The sequence below is a fragment of the Tupaia chinensis genome, unplaced genomic scaffold (genome assembly GCF_000334495.1).
Source record: "Tupaia chinensis unplaced genomic scaffold, TupChi_1.0 Scaffold000651_1, whole genome shotgun sequence".
Taxonomy (NCBI): Eukaryota; Metazoa; Chordata; class Mammalia; order Scandentia; family Tupaiidae; genus Tupaia; species Tupaia belangeri.
The window spans coordinates 617532-635936 of record NW_006160172.1 but is presented as its reverse complement, the minus strand read 5'-3'; the positions used below and the strand labels follow the sequence as shown (position 1 = coordinate 635936).

At 38.5% G+C, this 18405-nt stretch overlaps 1 protein-coding gene across 1 annotated transcript in view; it reads left to right on the top strand.

Annotated features, from left to right (window-relative positions):
* MROH9 (maestro heat like repeat family member 9) overlaps positions 1-18405 on the top strand; it is a 102520-nt gene that overhangs the window by 45716 nt on the left and 38399 nt on the right. The window contains exons 8-9 of the mRNA XM_006159769.1: positions 14317-14454; positions 17526-17702. Coding sequence (XP_006159831.1) covers positions 14317-14454; positions 17526-17702 — 315 coding nt within the window. The remainder of the gene's footprint in view (positions 1-14316; positions 14455-17525; positions 17703-18405) is intronic.

The following is an 18405-nucleotide window of genomic DNA, read 5'->3' as shown; positions in this document are numbered from 1 at the left end:
CTACATGGAGACAAGTTACAGTGTTCTCTTGTGGGAGATAGTATTTGATTCTCTCATTCATGAGGCTTTTCTCTGGGAGATATTATTTGATTCTCTCATCCTTGAGGCTCTTCCCTGATTTTTAGTCATTTGGTATTTATTTGCTTTTGGCTAATTTGTTGGAGAAGGATTCTGTAATTTTGAGCTCATGTGTTTCCCTTACTGTGAATTAATTTGGTGCTATTTTCTCCCTTCTACTGTGCCCTCTAGTGTGGGAATCACAGGAGAGGTTTTGAAATTGGAGTTATGAAGGGGAGTTTCATGCTTTCTACAAGTACAGTGCGGGGCAAAGAATTCTCTAGAATTCACAGTGTTCTGATGTTTAGCTACTATGCACCTAGCCTTCTCTTGGCAATGGGTAAGGGCTGAGCAGTGAAAAGGAAAGTAAGGTAAAAGAAAAACAAAGTAGGAAACAGAAATAGAAATAGAAAGCAATAGAAAAAGAAGGAAAGAAGTAGAACAAAAAGAGGAGAAAAAAACAGAAATTATGTCACAGAAAATAAAATCGGGTTAAAAACGGAAAGCCAAGTGGCGAGCTTGAGCACAATTGGGGGGGGGGGGGGCAACAGAGGCAGAGATGCAGATGCCTGGGTGGAATCTGTCCTGACTGACACTGGAGTCTGGAAGAGGGAGCCCTGCCTGGGGAGCTTCACAGCTGTGAATCTGGACCAAGAAGGGGCAGAGATGGATATGCCCAGACAGGTTCTGTCCTGACTAGCACTGGTATCTGGAAGGGGGTGTCCCCGACTAGGGGCACTCACAGCCATGAAGCTGGACCCAGAAGGGGCAACAGAGGCAGAGCCCTTACCCATTTTTAATTCAATCATTTATTTCTTTTCAGTTGTTCAAATTTCCAGTCTATTCTGTATATCAACCCCTTGTTATCTGAATCTATTATAAATAATTTATCCTATTTTTAATAGCTATATTATTACTGTATTGACTATTCTTTTGTGATAAAGAAACTTTTTAATTTGACTCTGCTCCGTTAGTCTATTTTTTGCTTTTGTTGTCTATGATTTTGAGATTTCAAACTTATAATTTTTTTTTTTTTTGCCAAAACCAATGTCCTGAAGTGTTTCCCTATGCTTTCCTCTTGTAGTTTTATAGTTCTGGGTCTTACATTTAATTATTTAATCCATTTGATTAATTGATTTTCTTATCAACTGGGAGAGATAAGGATCTATTTTCCTTCTCCTACATGTGGATACCCAGTTTTCCTAGAGTCATTTATTGAAGAAACTTTACTTTACCCAATAAATGTTCTTTGAGCCCTTGTGAAAAGTCAACTGACTATATATGTGGATTTGTTTCTGGGTTTTATATTCTGTTCCATTCATTATGCACCTTTTATAGGCAAGTACTATGATGTTTTAGTTACTACAGCTTGGTAAATGTGTTTAAATCAGGTATTGTAATGCCTCCAGCTTTTTAAATTTTGCTTAGGATTTATTTGGCTATTTTCAGTCCTTCAAGTTTTCAAACACTAAGGTAACTTACTATTTCTGTGAAGAATGCCATTGATATTTTTATAGAATTTCTTTAAATCAATAGACGTCTTAGGGTAGTTTTTTTTTTTTTTAAATTAATTGTCCTAATTGTTCCAATTTATGAGCACAGGATATCTTTCCACTGTGTGTGTATGTGTGTGTGTGTGTGTACGTGTGTGTCTTCTTTGATTTTTTTATCAGCATTTTATACTTTTCATGGCAGAATTTTATCACCTTGGTTAAAGTTATTTCTAGGTATTTTATATTTTTTGTAGTTATTATAAATAGGATTGCAGTTTTATTTCTTTTTCAAATAGTTCACTATTGGCATATAGAAACACTACTGATTACAAACCACCATTTCCTGTTAGAACATTCTGAATTTGGCATACCTTTTCTAGTGAATTCTTTACATTCACATATTTTCTTGTTACTTTTTGTCATATCACGCATCTCCATTTAGCACTTATTAGAAGATATATTATGAAGTCCTTCAGCTTTATTTGTTTGGAAATATTTTTATGTCTCCTTATCTCTGAAGGAAACCATTGCTAGATGTAGTGTTTTGGGGTGTAAGATTTTTTAAAAAATTTTTCTTTCAACCTTTTGAATGCATTTTACTATTCCCTCCTGGCTTGCAAGATTTCTCTTGAGAAGTCTGCTGATAACCTTTCAGAAACTCCCCTATATGAAGAGAGCATGGCTCCTTCTGGGTTTGTGGGTCTTGCACTGTGTCATTAGGTAGGTTTTTGAGAAGCACTGGCCTCAGACCATGGCTAGCAAGGCTGGAATCAAGTTACAAGGTTGCTTTATTGTCCACAGCTAATACTCATGATCTGCAGGTCTGCCTCCAGATGCCAAGACAGGTCTTCTAGTGGGTTCCAGAGAAGGCAGAACTGTTTCACTTGTAGCTGAAAGAGGCTGGAGCCAAGTCCCACAGCTGTTTCAGGATCTGAGACTAAGGTTAGCAGGCCTTCCTGCAAGGTCAAGATGGGCATGTCTCACAGTGGGTGCCTGTGCAGCAGGACTGCTTTCAGACCACCAGTGGGAGGAGCTGGAGCTGAGGTACAAGATTTCTTTAGGGTCCACAGCCAAGACCAAGGTCAGAAAGCCTGTCACCTGAAGCATGGATGGATGTGATTCTTGCCAGGTTCTGTGGCTGATGGTTCTGGTGGCAGGACCAGGGTTAAACAGAGCAGTGGACAAGACCACAGAGTGGCAGGGCCCCTTCGGGGTTATAACCTCCTAGTAAATACCAAAGAGCCCTGAAGATGTCATTTTTGCTTATGAACAGCTGTGAAGTCATTGTTATTGTGATATGAGCTAGGACTTCCTATTCTGCTCTCTTGCTGTGTAGTTTTAAATGGTTGTGGTGATAGTGCTCCTTTCCTATTTATGGTTAATTTTAGTAGAAATGCTTCTTTTGCTTGACCATTAAGATGGTTAACTTTATTGGAATAAATTGCTTTTAGTTAGCTATTATTTTGAATATAGTTGTAGCTGAAATGTTAAATTTTATTTACTATCTTTTATAGTTAATAATATGACCTTATTCTCTTGTGACTTATTAATGTTATGTATTAGTCACAGATGACTTAATATTAAAACTACAATTGCAATATTGTACAAACTACACATAGTTGAAAATTAATTTGACAGCATTTCAGTAAGAATTTTCACATCTGCACTCAGCTTTGAATTTGGTGTATAGCTGTCTATTAAGTTTTCATTTTCACATTTTGATGTAAAATTTATACTAGATATTAAAAATCAATGGGATAATTTGGAATATTTTTGTACACTACTAAATAATGTGTTGTTCTTGGAAACTGTCTATTACTTAAAATTTTCAGACTAATTCTGTAGTTAAAATCATCTGAGATCCATTAAGTACAGTTTGCCATAAAAATAAATGAGAATGGTCTCTATGTACTGATGCAGACTGATTTTCAGATATTGTCAAGTAGAAAAAAATATGGCTACATATACAAATAACAGGCAGACTGAGATAGAACTGAAAAAAATATTCCATTTACCATAGCCACCAAAAGTATACAATATTTAGGAATAAATCTAACCAAAGAAGTTAAAGACCTCCACAAAGTAAACTATGAGAAGCTAAAAAAAAGAAATTGAAAATGACACCAAAAAATGGAAGGACATCCCATGCTCATGGATTGGAAGAATTAATATAATCAAGATGGCAATTCTACCCAAATTAATCTACATATTTAATGCAATGCCAATCAGAGTTCCAGACACATTCTTCACAGATCTAGAAAAGACAATCACATAATTTGTCTGGAATCATAAAAGACCCCGTATTGTCAAAGCAATTTGACACAAGAAGAGTGGAGTGGGTGGCATCTCACTCCCTGACCCAAAAATATACCACAAAGCTGTGGTCATCAAAACAGCATGGTACTGGAACACAAACAGACAGGAGGACCAATGGAACAGAATAGAGTCTACAGAAATAAATTCCCAAACATACAGTCAACTGATCTTTGACAAGGGGTACCAGTCAATCCAGTGGGAAAAGGAAATCCTCTTCAGCAAGTGGTGCTGGAAAAACTGGATTTCCACTTGCAGAAAGATGAATCTGAACCCCTACCTCTCACCTTTGACAAAAATCAAGTCAAGGTGGGAAGGACTTCTTAAAAAGACCCTCAAAGCACAATCTTCCTCAAAATAGACAAGTTGGATTACATCAGACTAAGAAGTTTATGCATGGCCAAAGACACAGTAATTAGTGTGAATCAAAAGCCCTCAGAATGGGAAAATATTTTTATAAATTTTGCATCAGATAATGGACTCATAACCACAATACACAAGGAACTAAAGAAGCTGTTTGGAAAAAAGATGATCAACCCTGTTAAAAGATGGGAGGAGATGAAAAAAACACTCCCTAAAGATGACATATGAATAACCAAAAGGCATATGATAAAATGTTCAACATCCCTCATCATAAGGGAAATGCAGATAAAAACAACAATGAGGTACCACCTAACCCCAGTCAAAATGTTTAAGGTTAAAAAAACAAAAAATGATAAGTGTTGGAGGGGGTGTGGTGAAATGGGAACTCTTTTACACTGCTGGTGGGAATGTAAATTGGTCCAACCACTGGGGAGAATAATTTGGAGATTCCTCAAAAATCTACACATAAATCTACCATATGTTCCAGCAATCCCACTCCTCGGTATCTACTCAAAGACAGAAGAATTCTTCATTGGAAAAGTGCTTGCACATCGAAGTTTATTGCAGCACTATTCATGTTTGCTAAGTCATGGAACCAACCCAAATGCCCCCATATGGAGGAATGGATTGAAAAACTGTGGCACATATACTCTATGGAATACTACTCAGCCATGAAAACCAACAAAACCCTGGCTTTTGATGGAAAGTGGAAGAATATGGAAGATTTACTGCTGAGTGAGGCAAGCCAGGCTATGAAGGAGAGACATTGTATGTCCCCACTTTTATATATACCTGACTGAAACTGATTGACTAATGATTGTACAAACACAAGAGATGGGTGTGACTGTCATATGAGGTGTATGTGGAGGAGTGGGGCCTAACGAAGGACATTTGCAGAAGGGATACAGAGGTAGAGCATTGATGGGATGGGGAGGTGTGGTGTTATCAGCTGAAGACATTTTGATCAACAGGACTGGGGAGAAATGTTCACATATTGGAATGCTCACATTTTAAGCTAAACAATGTGATTGAATATATATACAAAAATAAATAAATTAAAAAAAATATGGCTACAGAGCAGTGCGAACATTAGCTTTTGTGTAAGAAAAAAATGTATTATATACCATAAAAGTAGATGAAATGCAAACTTATTTTATAGAACATATACCTATGTGTATATACTCATAAATATACATATATTTGTAAAAAATATATAGGCACGTGTATATATGTGTGTTTGTGTATGTATGTTTGTGTATCTTTAAAATGTTTGTGGAGAGGGACCAGTAGTAAATGTAGTGGCTATGTCACTGGACTCCCACGTAGTTGACCACGGTGTGTGTCCCGGACCTGGTGGCTTAAAACTCACGCCGGGCGCGTGTGTGTATGTGCCCAAGATCCTGAGAGGAGAATGGAGGAGAAGGGATTGCGACATGGCCATCCCCTCTTGGGGATGATTTCTCACTTTCTGTCTCTCTGTCTCTGTCTCTCTCTATCTGGCGAGCACATGCGCCCAACAGCAAAAACCTCTCCAAAAAAAAAAGTTTGTGGAGGGCCAGCTATTTAGAATAATAGCTAAGCCCTGTGCATAGGGAGACAGATCTCATATGGTAAACTGTAGTTTGAATCCCAGCCTTGGTAGCTTAAAAAGCATGCCAGGCATGTGTACATGTATGTCCCCAATTTTGAGTGCATTGAGAAATGGAGAGAAGAAGTTCACGGTGTGACCATGCCCCACTGGGGAGATTCTCTTTCTTTTTCTCTCTCTCACACACACTATCTCTTGTAAGTGTACATGCTCCTCTGACAATAAATTTTATGGAAAATTAGTATTATGAAAAAAATGCATGAATTTCAAAATTCTTTTTCACCAAAATGAATTCATAATTTAATTTTATTTCCCTAAGTTTAAAAAATATTTAAAGTGTCTTCCCATATTTGTGTTTGTGTGAGCATATTGTGTATTATATATAATTCCATATATTTCTGCTCCATACTATAAAATACAAGAATTTAAGAATATATTCTTACTTGGGGGGAGGCTAATTGCAAAATATAAACCAGAGTTAAAGAAAATGATACTTTATAAGAAAAGAAAATGTGGTTTGGATGAATAGGGATGGAATTGAGACTCTGCAAGTATACCTTGTTGTGTAGTTTTTCTTACACAATAATAATTGAAACAATACAATTAAATAAAGAAAAATAAATCAGAACTTAAACTGACACAAATGAACCTATTTATATATTTACAAAATAATATAACCATATCAATAAGGTAATTACTTCAAGTAACTTATGGACATGGTACTTTGACTTAGCGAGATGTATTCTAAGTACAAGTTTGTGAAGAAATGCTTATTTTGGAGCCAGAGAGTGGCAAGACATAATACAGCCAACCCACATGAGAGGTCCTGGGCTCATATCCCAAGGCTTTTCTCTAAATATGGGGTGCACTTGTGTGAGCCTGTGATTGAGATGACTGGGACTTGGTGTCAGGGATACCTATCTCTCTCAGAGGAAATAAATGAGTAAACTTTTTTTTTTTTGAGAGGTTTTCATTATAGGGCACGTGTGCTCGCCAGACAGACAGAGAGAGACATAGAGACAGAAAGCGAGAAATCACCCCCGGGTGGATGGTCATGCTGCAGTCCCTTCTCCTCCATTCTCCTCTCGGGATCTTGGGCATGCACGCACACACGCCCGGCATGAGTTTTACGCCACCGGGTCCAGGACGCGAACCGCGGCAGACTACGTGGGAGTCCAGCGACATAGCCATTACGCTAACTGCTGGTTCCCATAAATGAGTAAACTTTTAAGAAATTCACTTTACTCAGGAAGTTTGTTGGTATTTTATGTTGATATAATTTTAGGTGATTATATGCATTATATTAAAGGACTTCAAAAGTTCATGGAACATGTGTATTATATAAAATACTATGCATGGCTTTACATTTTTTCCCCCAAAGAGTTTTGCTATAGGGTGTGCATGCTCACCAGAGAGACAGGGAGAGAGAGAGAAGAAAATGAGAGATCACCCCTCAGAGGGGATGGCCATACTGCAGTCCTCTCTCATTCTTCCCTTCTTGGGATTTTGGACACACACACACACATGCACGTGCACCAGGTCCAGGACATGAACCATGGTTAACCACGTGGGAGTCTAGTTTAGCCATTATGCCATCTGCTAGTCCCAGTTTTATTTATTTATTTATTTTGGCAGCAAAATAAACTTGTGCTTTAACTCTATTTTTCCACAAACTTTTGAAGTCCCTCTGTGTAGCAGAAAGTAGGTAAATGAATATATTGATGCTATTAGGCACTAAGATTCTCCAAGTAAGAGAAAGCTGATATAAACATAAAACCATGAAAAGTTAAGATAAACTCTACTACATTCAAGGTGAATGAAAATATCCTCATCATCAGTATAAACTTGAGATTTTTTTTTTTAAAGTATTCCCTAACTCTCAGTAAAGGCTAAGAATATAGGATATTTAAAGAGCAATGAGTGCACCACAGGTTCCATTTCTTTTTTAATTTACACTTTTTCTTTTACATTTTTTATTTCATTTTCTCTTTTACATGCAATCACATTATTTAGCTTATGAACTGAATATTTCAACATGTGAACATTTCTCTCTAGTCCAGTTGATAAAACTATAAAAGTATCTTCAACAGATAATACCACATTTCTTTGTCCCATTAATGCTTTGTCTCACTATTTTTCTTCTAAATGTCCTTCCTCAGACTCTACTCTTTCATACACACTTTAATCACTGTACATCTTTACAGTGTACACCATGTTTTTTCTCAGCATGAATGCAGTGCATATTAGTCAAGTCAAAGAGTACCATATACATTATCATTAACAGATAACTTTTCATTTTATGTCTATGAAATTTTTTTTTCCCTGATCCCCTCCCACTGTCTACACTCAGTCTGTCTTACGTGGTCTCTAGTATCTACAGTTTCCCTCCTGCTATTATGCCTTCCAATCTTTCAATTTCTGCTTTAGAGTGCAGACATTTGGTATATATTGACCAGGAACATATAGTGCCCGTATTTCATAGTCTGCTTTGCTTCATTTAGCATTAAATCTTCTATACTAGTCCACTTTATAGCAAATGTCAGAGACTCATTTCTTTTTATGTCTGAGTAATATTTCATAGAGTACATGTGTCACTTTTTAAAATCCATTCTTCTGTTCTGGGACATTTAGGTTGCTTCCATGTCTTAGCAATTACAGATAATGCTGCAATAAACATGGACTGTGCTTTTCCAACAGATTTTCTCTTATCCAGAACCCATTTCTAATAGGTTTGAAAATACTGTCACTGGGACCAGCAGTGGGCGTAATGGCTATGTCGATGAACTCCCATGTAGTCGACCGCAGTTTGAGTCCCAGATCCAGTGGCTTAAACTCATGCCAGGTGCATGTGTGTGTGCCCAAGATCCCAAGAAGAGAACGTAGAAAAAGGGATTGCAGTGTGGCCATCCCCCTGGGGGGTGATTTCTTGCTTTCTGTCTGTCTGTCTCTGTCTCTTTGGTGAATATACGTGCCCTATAGCAAAAACCTTTTCATAAATAAATAAATAAATAAATAAACACAAATAAAAAAAATACTGTCACTAAAATTACCATGAATCAACGGTTGATTCTAGGGCACAAGGGAAATAATGAATCAGCCTGGGATATCTCACTTTTCCTCAAACCAAGGAAGTGCTATTATTGCATTGGTCGTTTCAAAAAGACACAAAAATAAACTTGAGGTGGCTCCTACTGGCCAACTTTGGGCCTCAAAAGGAATGGTAATTACAAACAATTAAAATATGTTAAAACGTTTTGAAATACACTAGTCCTTGATGGTGCTCAAAATAGAAGAGCAAGAAGACAGAGAGAGACAGATGGAAATAGAGATGAGAGTTGCTAGCCAGTAAATGTGGAAGAAATGCTAAAAGTAAGAAATCACCAATTTGCAAGCCACAAAGAATGAAACAAAAATCATCAATGGGTGTTCAAAACCATTCAGTAGAAGTCTGTTAGGGAAGAGAATATTCACATGATACAAATTACCACCCCAAGGTTACTTACTAACTGCACGGGAAATTATGCCTTTACATTTTGATGTAATGACTCCAAAAGAATTGTCCTTGATCATATTTGGAAATAACACATTGATAATGATAGGATTTCCTTGATTCCCAATCTACGTAAGCATTTTTCTTTGTGTTTGATAATACATTTTTATAAAATAATTTATTTCACTTGAAACTTCAGATTGTTGCAATAAGTCACAGGCTCTCTACTAGAAAGGTTTATTAAAATCCCCAATACTAAGGGAGCCCTGAGAGCCCAGGGCCGCCGCTGCTGCCATGTCTTCCAGGGCCACGTGACTGCTCTGCAGCACTGAGTGGAACAGCTCAAGCTGGAGGCTGGCATGGAGAGGATGAAGGTCTCTCAGGCCGCCACAGAGCTTGAGCAGTTCTGAATGCAGAATGCTTGCAAAGATGCTCTGCAGGTCAGTGATGCAGCTGGAAGTATCCCCTTTCAGGAGCCCAGATACTGTGCTTTGCTCTGAAGACTTTAGAGAAGTTTGCTGAGGAATGTGTCTTCAAACACAAACAGATCACAGATTACTGTATGCAAACAGGAGGTTTTGTGTCCTCTTGGATAGGAGTGGTGATTAGTCATTGCTACATCTATGTTGTTTTAGTCTTAACCAGCCAGCATCATATAAATAAAGTTGAATTCAGAAAAAAATTAAAAATAAAAAAAAACCTCACACACTAATAGATGAATGACTTCCTCCAAGTCTCAAGAAAACACTTTTCTCTAACCAAATGACTTTCAGATATTTCATACCTTTCCTGGGACCTAGCCCTCTAGCCAAAATTTTATAGAAAATAAAGTTTTTACTCAAACAAGGAAACTAGGTGAAAGAGTAGAATTTTAAATCATAATACCCTAGTTCTTTTGGTAAAGTGCTTTCTATTTAGGACAGAAAACTTACTACCAAATATACCAGGATGCACACCTTTTACAAGTGAATTACTGATGTTTCTATACTTCGAATATCATGTGTGTTTTATTTACTGAATGGTTACATTTTGGGAAGGAAGACATTTTTGTTTATTAAAACAAATGGATTATTTTTAATTTCTTGTTTAAGACACAGAAGTTTTTAGCATAACAAAACTTGTTATTTTCTTATGAATTTACACTTTCTAGGTGAAGAAAGGAAAATAAGAACTGGGGGAAAAATAGGCTTACTAATCAAATGCTGTCCTTTTTTTTCTTTTCTTTTTTTGGAGAGGTTTTTGCTGTAGGGCATGTGTGCTTGCCAGAAAGAGAGAGACATAGAGACAGGAAGCGAGAAATCACCCCCAAGGGGTGATTTGCCACACCGCAATCCCTTCTTCTCCTTTCTCTCAGGATCTTGGGCATGCACGCACACGTGCCTGGCGTGAGTTTAAGCCACCAGGTCCAGGACTCAAACCGCGGTCGATTACATGGGAGTCCAGCAACACAGCCATTACACTCACTGCTGGCCCCCTCTCCTTTTTTTAATGAGAAGATTGTTTTATTTATTTATTTTTTAACACTAAAGATTATAGCTAGCTGTTTCTTAACAAACTTGTTTGGAAAGATTAATGTTATGTTTTGGGTTGCCCCTTCCTATATATGAAACAGATTTGATTGTTGTTGTCTTAAGTTCCTTTACTTTGTAGTTGTTATTGTACTTTAAAGAGAAATACCAAATTATTTCATGTCTTTAAAAATGTTTGAAATGTGACCTACCAAACATTGTAAATGGTTTAAAAGAAAGTAATATGAAAATATTAGAACTTAAAGTAATTCTTCATGTCATAAGTGTTTTACTTTGGTGATGAGCCTTGGACTTCATTTGGAACATTTTTAAGATACTTTGTGTTTGTCATAATCTTTGAAGAACTTGGAAATAAATTTTTTGCTTAATTGACCAAAAAGATCCCCAATATTTATTTATTTATTTATTTATTGCAGTAGGATATGTGTGCTTGCTAGAGAGACAGAGAGAGGAAGAGGGATGGAGGGAAAATGAGAACGCAACCTCTAGGAGAGATGGCCACACCACAACCCTTTACTTCCATCTTCCTCTCAGGATTTTGGGCACACACACACACACACACACACACACTCACATCTACCTGGCATTTTTTTCAAGTCATGGGGTCTAGGACTCAAACCACACAGTCGGCCATGCGGGATCTGGGAGTCTTAACCACCACATAACCTAGCTGGCTTAATCTGCAATTTTTTTAAAGTTTATTTATTTATGTCTTCCATGAGACAGGTATCCCCAACTGAGATGTCACACTATGATCTACCACAGCCAGTTTGATCATGGGCCCATGCATACATGGCCGACATGTTCAGGGAGTCCTCCAAATTTGAACCAGGGACCTTCCTACGTGTGACCATTTGCATTACCACTGCACTAACCATATAATCCCTACCAAAGTTCTTTTTTATTCTTTTTCTTGGATAGATTTTTGCTATAGGGCATGTGTGCTCGCCAGAGAGATAGACAGAGAGAGACAGAAATGGAGAAATCACCCCCAGGAGGGATGGCCATGCTACAATCCCTACTTCTCCATCCTCTCAGGATCTTGGGCACACATGCACATGCACCTGGTGTGAGTTTAAGCCACTGGGGCTGGGACTCGAACCACAGTCAACTACACGGGAGTCCTGCGACATAGCCTTTACACCAACTGCTGGTCCCACAAACAGTAGTTCTTAAGGTCTAACAAAGAGTCTACCTAGTGTGAAGCCCAGGCATGAGTAACACACACCAGCTGGTCCCAAGCAAACTGGGCTCATCTTGGGTGAAAAACATTAACAAGAGTATTTTCTTTTCTTTTTTTTTTGGAGAGGTTTTCGCTATAGGGCGCGTGTGCTCGCCAGACAGACAGAGACATAGAGACAGAAAGCGAGAAATCACCCCCCAGGGGGGATGGTCACGCCACAATACCTTCTCCTCCATTCTCCTCTCGGGATCTTGGGCACACACGCACACGCGCCCGGCGTGAGATTTAAGCCACCGGGTCCGAGACGCGAACCGCGGTCGACTACGTGGGAGTCCAGCGACAAAGCCATTACGCTAACTGCTGGTTCCCAGAAGAGTATTTTCTTTACATTTTAAATATAATCCACACTTTTTATTCACTTTTCATTTTCTTTGTGTTTTATTAACAGTATATATATCAAAAGGCTGTTTAATAGTTCTTTTCCTCAAGAACAAGGCATTACATTGATTCTTTTGTGTTTTTTTTGTTCATTTCCCAATTCAATTATTTTTTGCTTTTATCTTTATTATTTAACACTAGTTTTCTTTGGCACTATATTATCTTTTGAAGTAGTTTGCTTCTCTTCATTTCAGAAAATAATTTGATCATTGTAGTGTTTCTTTTGAAATAAATTACTTAAAGGCAAATTATGTGTTTGCTTTCAACTATAAGTACCTGCTATTCTGTATAGTTTTAGGTTGTTTTTATTGTTTCATAGCAGTCCTTGATTTTTTCCCCCTGTGGTTTAAGATTTTGACCCACAAATTGGAAGAGGGTTTCTTGTTTCCAATTGATTAGACTTTCTTTTCCCCCTTTCTTTTGTATTTTGTTTTATTTCTTTAAACTCTTAGTTTCTTCCTTTACTACACTGTGATTTTTAAAAATTGCTTTGTAAATATTTTGTTTTAGGGGTGCTATTGGTCTTTTTGACATTTAATTATTGTTAAAGTTCTTCAGATGTTTGAAAAGAGATTGGATGTTTGAAGAGATATGTTCTCTCTTCCTCTCTCACTGTCTCTTGTGCTCTCATCCTCATTCTGCATACTTTTACTTGTTGTTACTTAAAATTATTCCTGGGAACAGCAGATGATGTAATGGTTACATTGCTGGACTCCCACTTAGTTAAACACAGTTTGAGTCCCAGACCTGGCAGCTTAAAACTCATGCCAGGCACATGTGCATGTGTGCCAAAAGTCCTTAGAAGAGAATGGAGGATAAAGGATTGTGGCATGGCCATCACCTCTAGGGGGTGATTTCTTCCTTTCTGTCTCTCTGTCTCTCTGGTGGGTGTACATACCCTATAGCAAAAAGCTCTCTAAAAAATAAATTAAAAAAAGGTTAAAATTGCTTCTTGAAATTATGGTTTTATAACTATCATTGTGTTTCTATGACATTTTAAAATATGCATATTTTGATGGTCAGTTATGAGAGGCATGGCAGCTTATAATAACCATGTCTGAATATTTACTGTTAAAAGTTAAACCTCTTCAGCCTGGTGTCCAAGTTCTAGGATGCCTCACCTGCTCAGTCATCCCTTTCCTAATATTCACCTATCAACTGCTCAGACACACTCTGTTTCATCCACCCCAGGACTTTTGCACATGAGAATTACCTTCTAGCTAATGACAACTCTGCTTTTAACTCCAAATCAAACATCACTCTTCATCCTAAATTCAGCCTATACCACAGAGTCTCAAGATAATACTCTCATAAATGCTCTGAGGCAACTCTGAATGAAAACAGAGTTTGCAACTCTGTTTTGTAAATGTTTGCAAACTCTGTTTTCATTCAAACTTACTGTAGTATCAGTGTCTCCAGTGAGTCAGGGAGCTCCAAAGAGTCAGGGACTGAGACTGTTCTGCTCGCCCTATATCATCTACAGCACAGCACATGGGCCAGGCCAGGCATCACACCTGTGTATGGAAACATACGCTAACAAGAAATCCACCTGCCCGAGTACAGGCTGGGAGAGGGGATCATTTAAGTGGGCCACTTGGTTTCCAATAATGCAGAGAAACAAAATATAGTAATATAAATAAATCAAAACAAAACAACAACCTTGCAAAGCATCTATTTCCTGTTCTTTTTGCTGTATCTCTTTCTTCTATGAGAACAGAAATGTGTGGGAATACACATAAGTATTTGACATTTTAGTGTGACTAGTGTTACAGTTTTACTGAAAATGTTCTTATTTTTATGACAGGCACAACTTGTGAAATTTGGCCTCTACTTGTCTTTTGAACGTAATGTTTTTCTTTCAGCTTCTGAACAACTTCTTGAAGGACCCATTCCCAGAAGAATTTTTGATTCTTTACAGAAAGTGGGCTAACGATTCCAGTCCCACAGTTAGCAAACTGAGCCTTCAGAAAATCGCCAGCATGGCTCCAGTTATCAATGAGGTAAGTGTGTTTGGTTTGTCCTGCAAGCATTATTGGAATCAAAGCTTGAGAATCTGGGGCCACCAGGTAGACTAGAGGTTAAGGTGCACTGGACTTACATACGGCCAACTATGGTCCAAGTCCAGGACCTGACAACTTGAAAATCATGCCAGGTGTGTTAGTGTACATGCTCAAAATCCCAGAAGGAAAATGAAGAAGAAGGAATTGTGGACACCTCACCCCCCCACAAGGGGTGATTTCTCATTTTCCCTCTCACTCTCTGTCTCTCTGGCACAGGCCTTAATGAAAAACCTTAAAAAAGAGAAAGAAGGACTTGAGATTCTGATATTATTAAGTATCTTTATTGACAAAATGCTGATTATTTTGCTCCTATACATCTAAGCTAATATCATTTCTGGCATTTTATCAATAAGGAAAGTGAATTGAGTAAAAAGGAAAAATTCAGCCAAATTAATAGCTTTATCACCTTATTTATATTTTTTCAGAAAATTATTCACTGCACCCAGAATTTATCATCATCCCCCTACACAAACACTCTTATAGTCTAAATCATACAAGCATAAGTTAACTGTGCCTCCATCAGACACAGATCACATTAATTCCTGCCTTCAGAGCCATTTGCTTGAGTTTTGTTCTCCACTCAGCATTTTCCTCCTTCATCCATGCATAATCACATTTTTCTTCTTTTGCAATGATCAGCTCAAATCAAATTTTACTGAATATTCTGATCATCAACAACCTTGTCCCTCTCAGAGCCATCCCACCCAGAAGCACTAGCTGATCTTTTCTTTTTTATTTTGAGAGTTTTTACTATAGGGTGCATGCACTCACCAGAAACATAGAGACAGATAGAGAGACAGAAAGTGAGAAATTATGCCCTGGGAGGATGGCTACACCACAATCCTTTCTCCTCTATTTTTCTCTCAGGATTTTGAGCATACATATACATACCTGCCTGAGTTTCGAGCCTTTATGTCCAGGATTCGAACCAAGCTGGACCATGTGAGAGTCCAATATCTTAACCACTATGACACCTACTAGCACCGTGCACTGGCTAATCTAGTATTTCATATCAGTGGTCCTCAGAGTATCAGTATCAGTATCATCTGAAAACATGTTAGAAATGCAAATAGTCAGGCTCCACCCTAGGTCCACAAAATCAGAAATTCTTGGAGTGTGATCCACCAGACTGTGTTTCAAAAGCCCTCTATGACTAGTACAGGGTAAAGTAAGAACCTGTCTTCTACTGCTTCCCACTGACTCACAAAAAACCTTCTTGCCTTCTAGGCCAGAGTCTAACCATGGCTTTATGGTTTGCCATTCTAAATTCTAAAGTACTTTGCACAACGTTGAGAGTGTATATGTTCCATATGTTGTGCTTGGTTTAATAATAATCTAGTAATAAATACTGGTTACCTTTTGAGTGTAGCCTCTGGATGAGTGAAGACCATCAGTGGATCTGCAATTTGGCTTGGAATAACATGAGCCATGGTCTGTCTGCTGTACATACCTCATAGAAGCCAATAGATTTACTGACAGTTACATTCTGTTAGTAAGCAGCAAGATATTTTTACTTTGCTCACTGTTCTTCCTAATGTTAACAGCTGAAAGGGAGATTCTGGGCCAATGTTAGCCAGGAGAATGGAAGAGAAACAGTGGAGACTAACCTGGGTTGAGGTTTCATGTACTCTCAGTAAGGATGTAACTTTCCACCAAACATAGTGGGCTCCTTAACCCTGCTGTTTCCTTCAAGCTGTTATTTTGTTCAATAATGTTCATTCTTTTTCTTCTTTTCTTCCTTTATTTCTTTCTCTTCTATTTTTTTGTGAACTCATTTTTGTGTTCTCCTTTGCCTTCTTGTCCATTAGCTCTAATCTGCAGCTGACTCCCAAGGCCTGCCTCAGCAGCCCTTGCAGCTCTCATGTCCATGGGTCATTGTCATGTAGTTCAGAGATCATACTGCCAGCATTGTGCTGGTAAATATATAGCAACCTGCTTTGTGGAAGGAAGACCAATTTCTCTGGTGTAAATGTTCCCACTATGACTGTCAAAGAAATGTTACTGGGACCAGCAGTTAGCGTAATGGCTGTGTTGCTGGACTCCCACGTAGTTGACTGCAGTTCAAGTCCCAGACCCGGCGGCTTAAACTCACGCTGGGCGTGTGTGCATGCGTGCCCAAGATCCCAAAAGGAGAATGGAGGAGAAGGGTTTGCAGCATGGCCATCCTCCCTGGGGGATGATTTCTCACTTTCTATCTCTCTGTCTCTGTCTTTCTGGCAAGTGCACGCACCCTATAGTGAAAACCTCTCAACAACAACAAAAGAAATGTAAGAAATGTTACTAAACATGACCTTGAGAAGAGATGTTCAACAGCACATCATTATTGAATATTTCTACTATTGATACTCAAGAGCATGGGTAATAGTAAAATATTGCAAAAGAATTGGAAATGGAGGGCCAGCCTGTGGCATGGAGGTTAAAACACTAGATCCTAATCCCCAGGGGGGATAGCCACACCACAATCCCTTCTCCTCCATTCTCCTCCCGGGATCTTGGGCACGCATGCACACATGCCCGGCATGAGTTTAAGCCACTGGGTCCAGGACTTGAACCACGGTCAACTACATGGGAGTCCAGAGACATAGCCATTACACTAACTGCTGGTCCCCCCACTATGTAATTTGAGTCTAGGACTTGGCAGTTTGAAAATCATTGTTCATGTGTGTGTGTGCATGCCCAAAAATCTCAGGAGGAGGCTGGAGGAGATGAGATTGCAGTGTGGCCATCCTTTTCTCTCCCTCTGACTCTGGTGAGCACAGGCATCATATAGCAAAAACTAACTAACTAACTAAAAGAATGGTAATTTATTATTTTTATTTTAAATATAAATTCATATAATTTAATTTTTAATAGTAGCTTTTTAAGGGATTGGCTTACAAAACTTTTGACAGTTCAACCCTGTGGGTCACCTCCAGCACACTTCAGGACTGCCCAGACTCAGAGGGGTGTGGCTAATGCCAGCTCATCTCCTTGTGGTTCTCAAATACACCCTTTCCTCCTTTCATACTTAGATAGAAAGTTCCTGCAGCATGTTAACATCCATCCTGGATGCCTTGCTCTCCAAAGACAACATGGTGGTCATGCAGGCTTTGCTCACCCTCCGAGAACTTTTAGACAAACTTGACAGAGTGAAATATTCCTCTCTTGGCATCAGAATCACTTCCAGTTATTTACTCCTGATGGATCACGTAAGTTACCCATTGCCATTTGTGAGATTATGCAGTTTTGTGGTTCACTGAAGCCACAGTTGAGGCAATGTGATTGTGTCCCAGAATTAGTCAACAAAAGAAGGCCACTCTGTGCAGAGCCATTTCTTATCCAGAGATAATAGCAGGAAATTATGTACTGTTTTCATTTTTTTTAAGAATTATTTTATTTAACTTTATTTATTTATTTATTTATTTATTTTTAATTTGACCAGGGAAGAGAGAGAGAGAGAGAGAGAGAGAGAGAGAGAGAGAGAGAGCGAGCCTAACTTCCAGGTCTGAGACTTAAACCACAGTCAACCATGTGGGAGCCCAGTACCCTTAACCACCATGCCACTTGCTGGCCCCTGTTTGTTTGTTTTTAGTTTGCTAGAGGGCATGGGTACTCATCAGAGAGACAGAAGCAGAGAGAGAGGGAAAGTGAGAACAAACCCTCGAGGGAGAGGGTCACTCCTCAATCCCATCACCATTTCTCTTTTGGGGTGTTAGGTATGCACACACACACACATGTACTTCTAGCGTGCTTTCAGCTTTTCCCCATTCAGCATAATGTTAACTGTAGGTTTTTCATAGATTGCTTTTATTGTGTTCAGAAATGACCCTTCTATACCAATCTTACTGAGAGTCTTAATCATAAAAGGATGTTGTATTTTATCAAATGCTTTCTCCGCATCAATTGAGATGA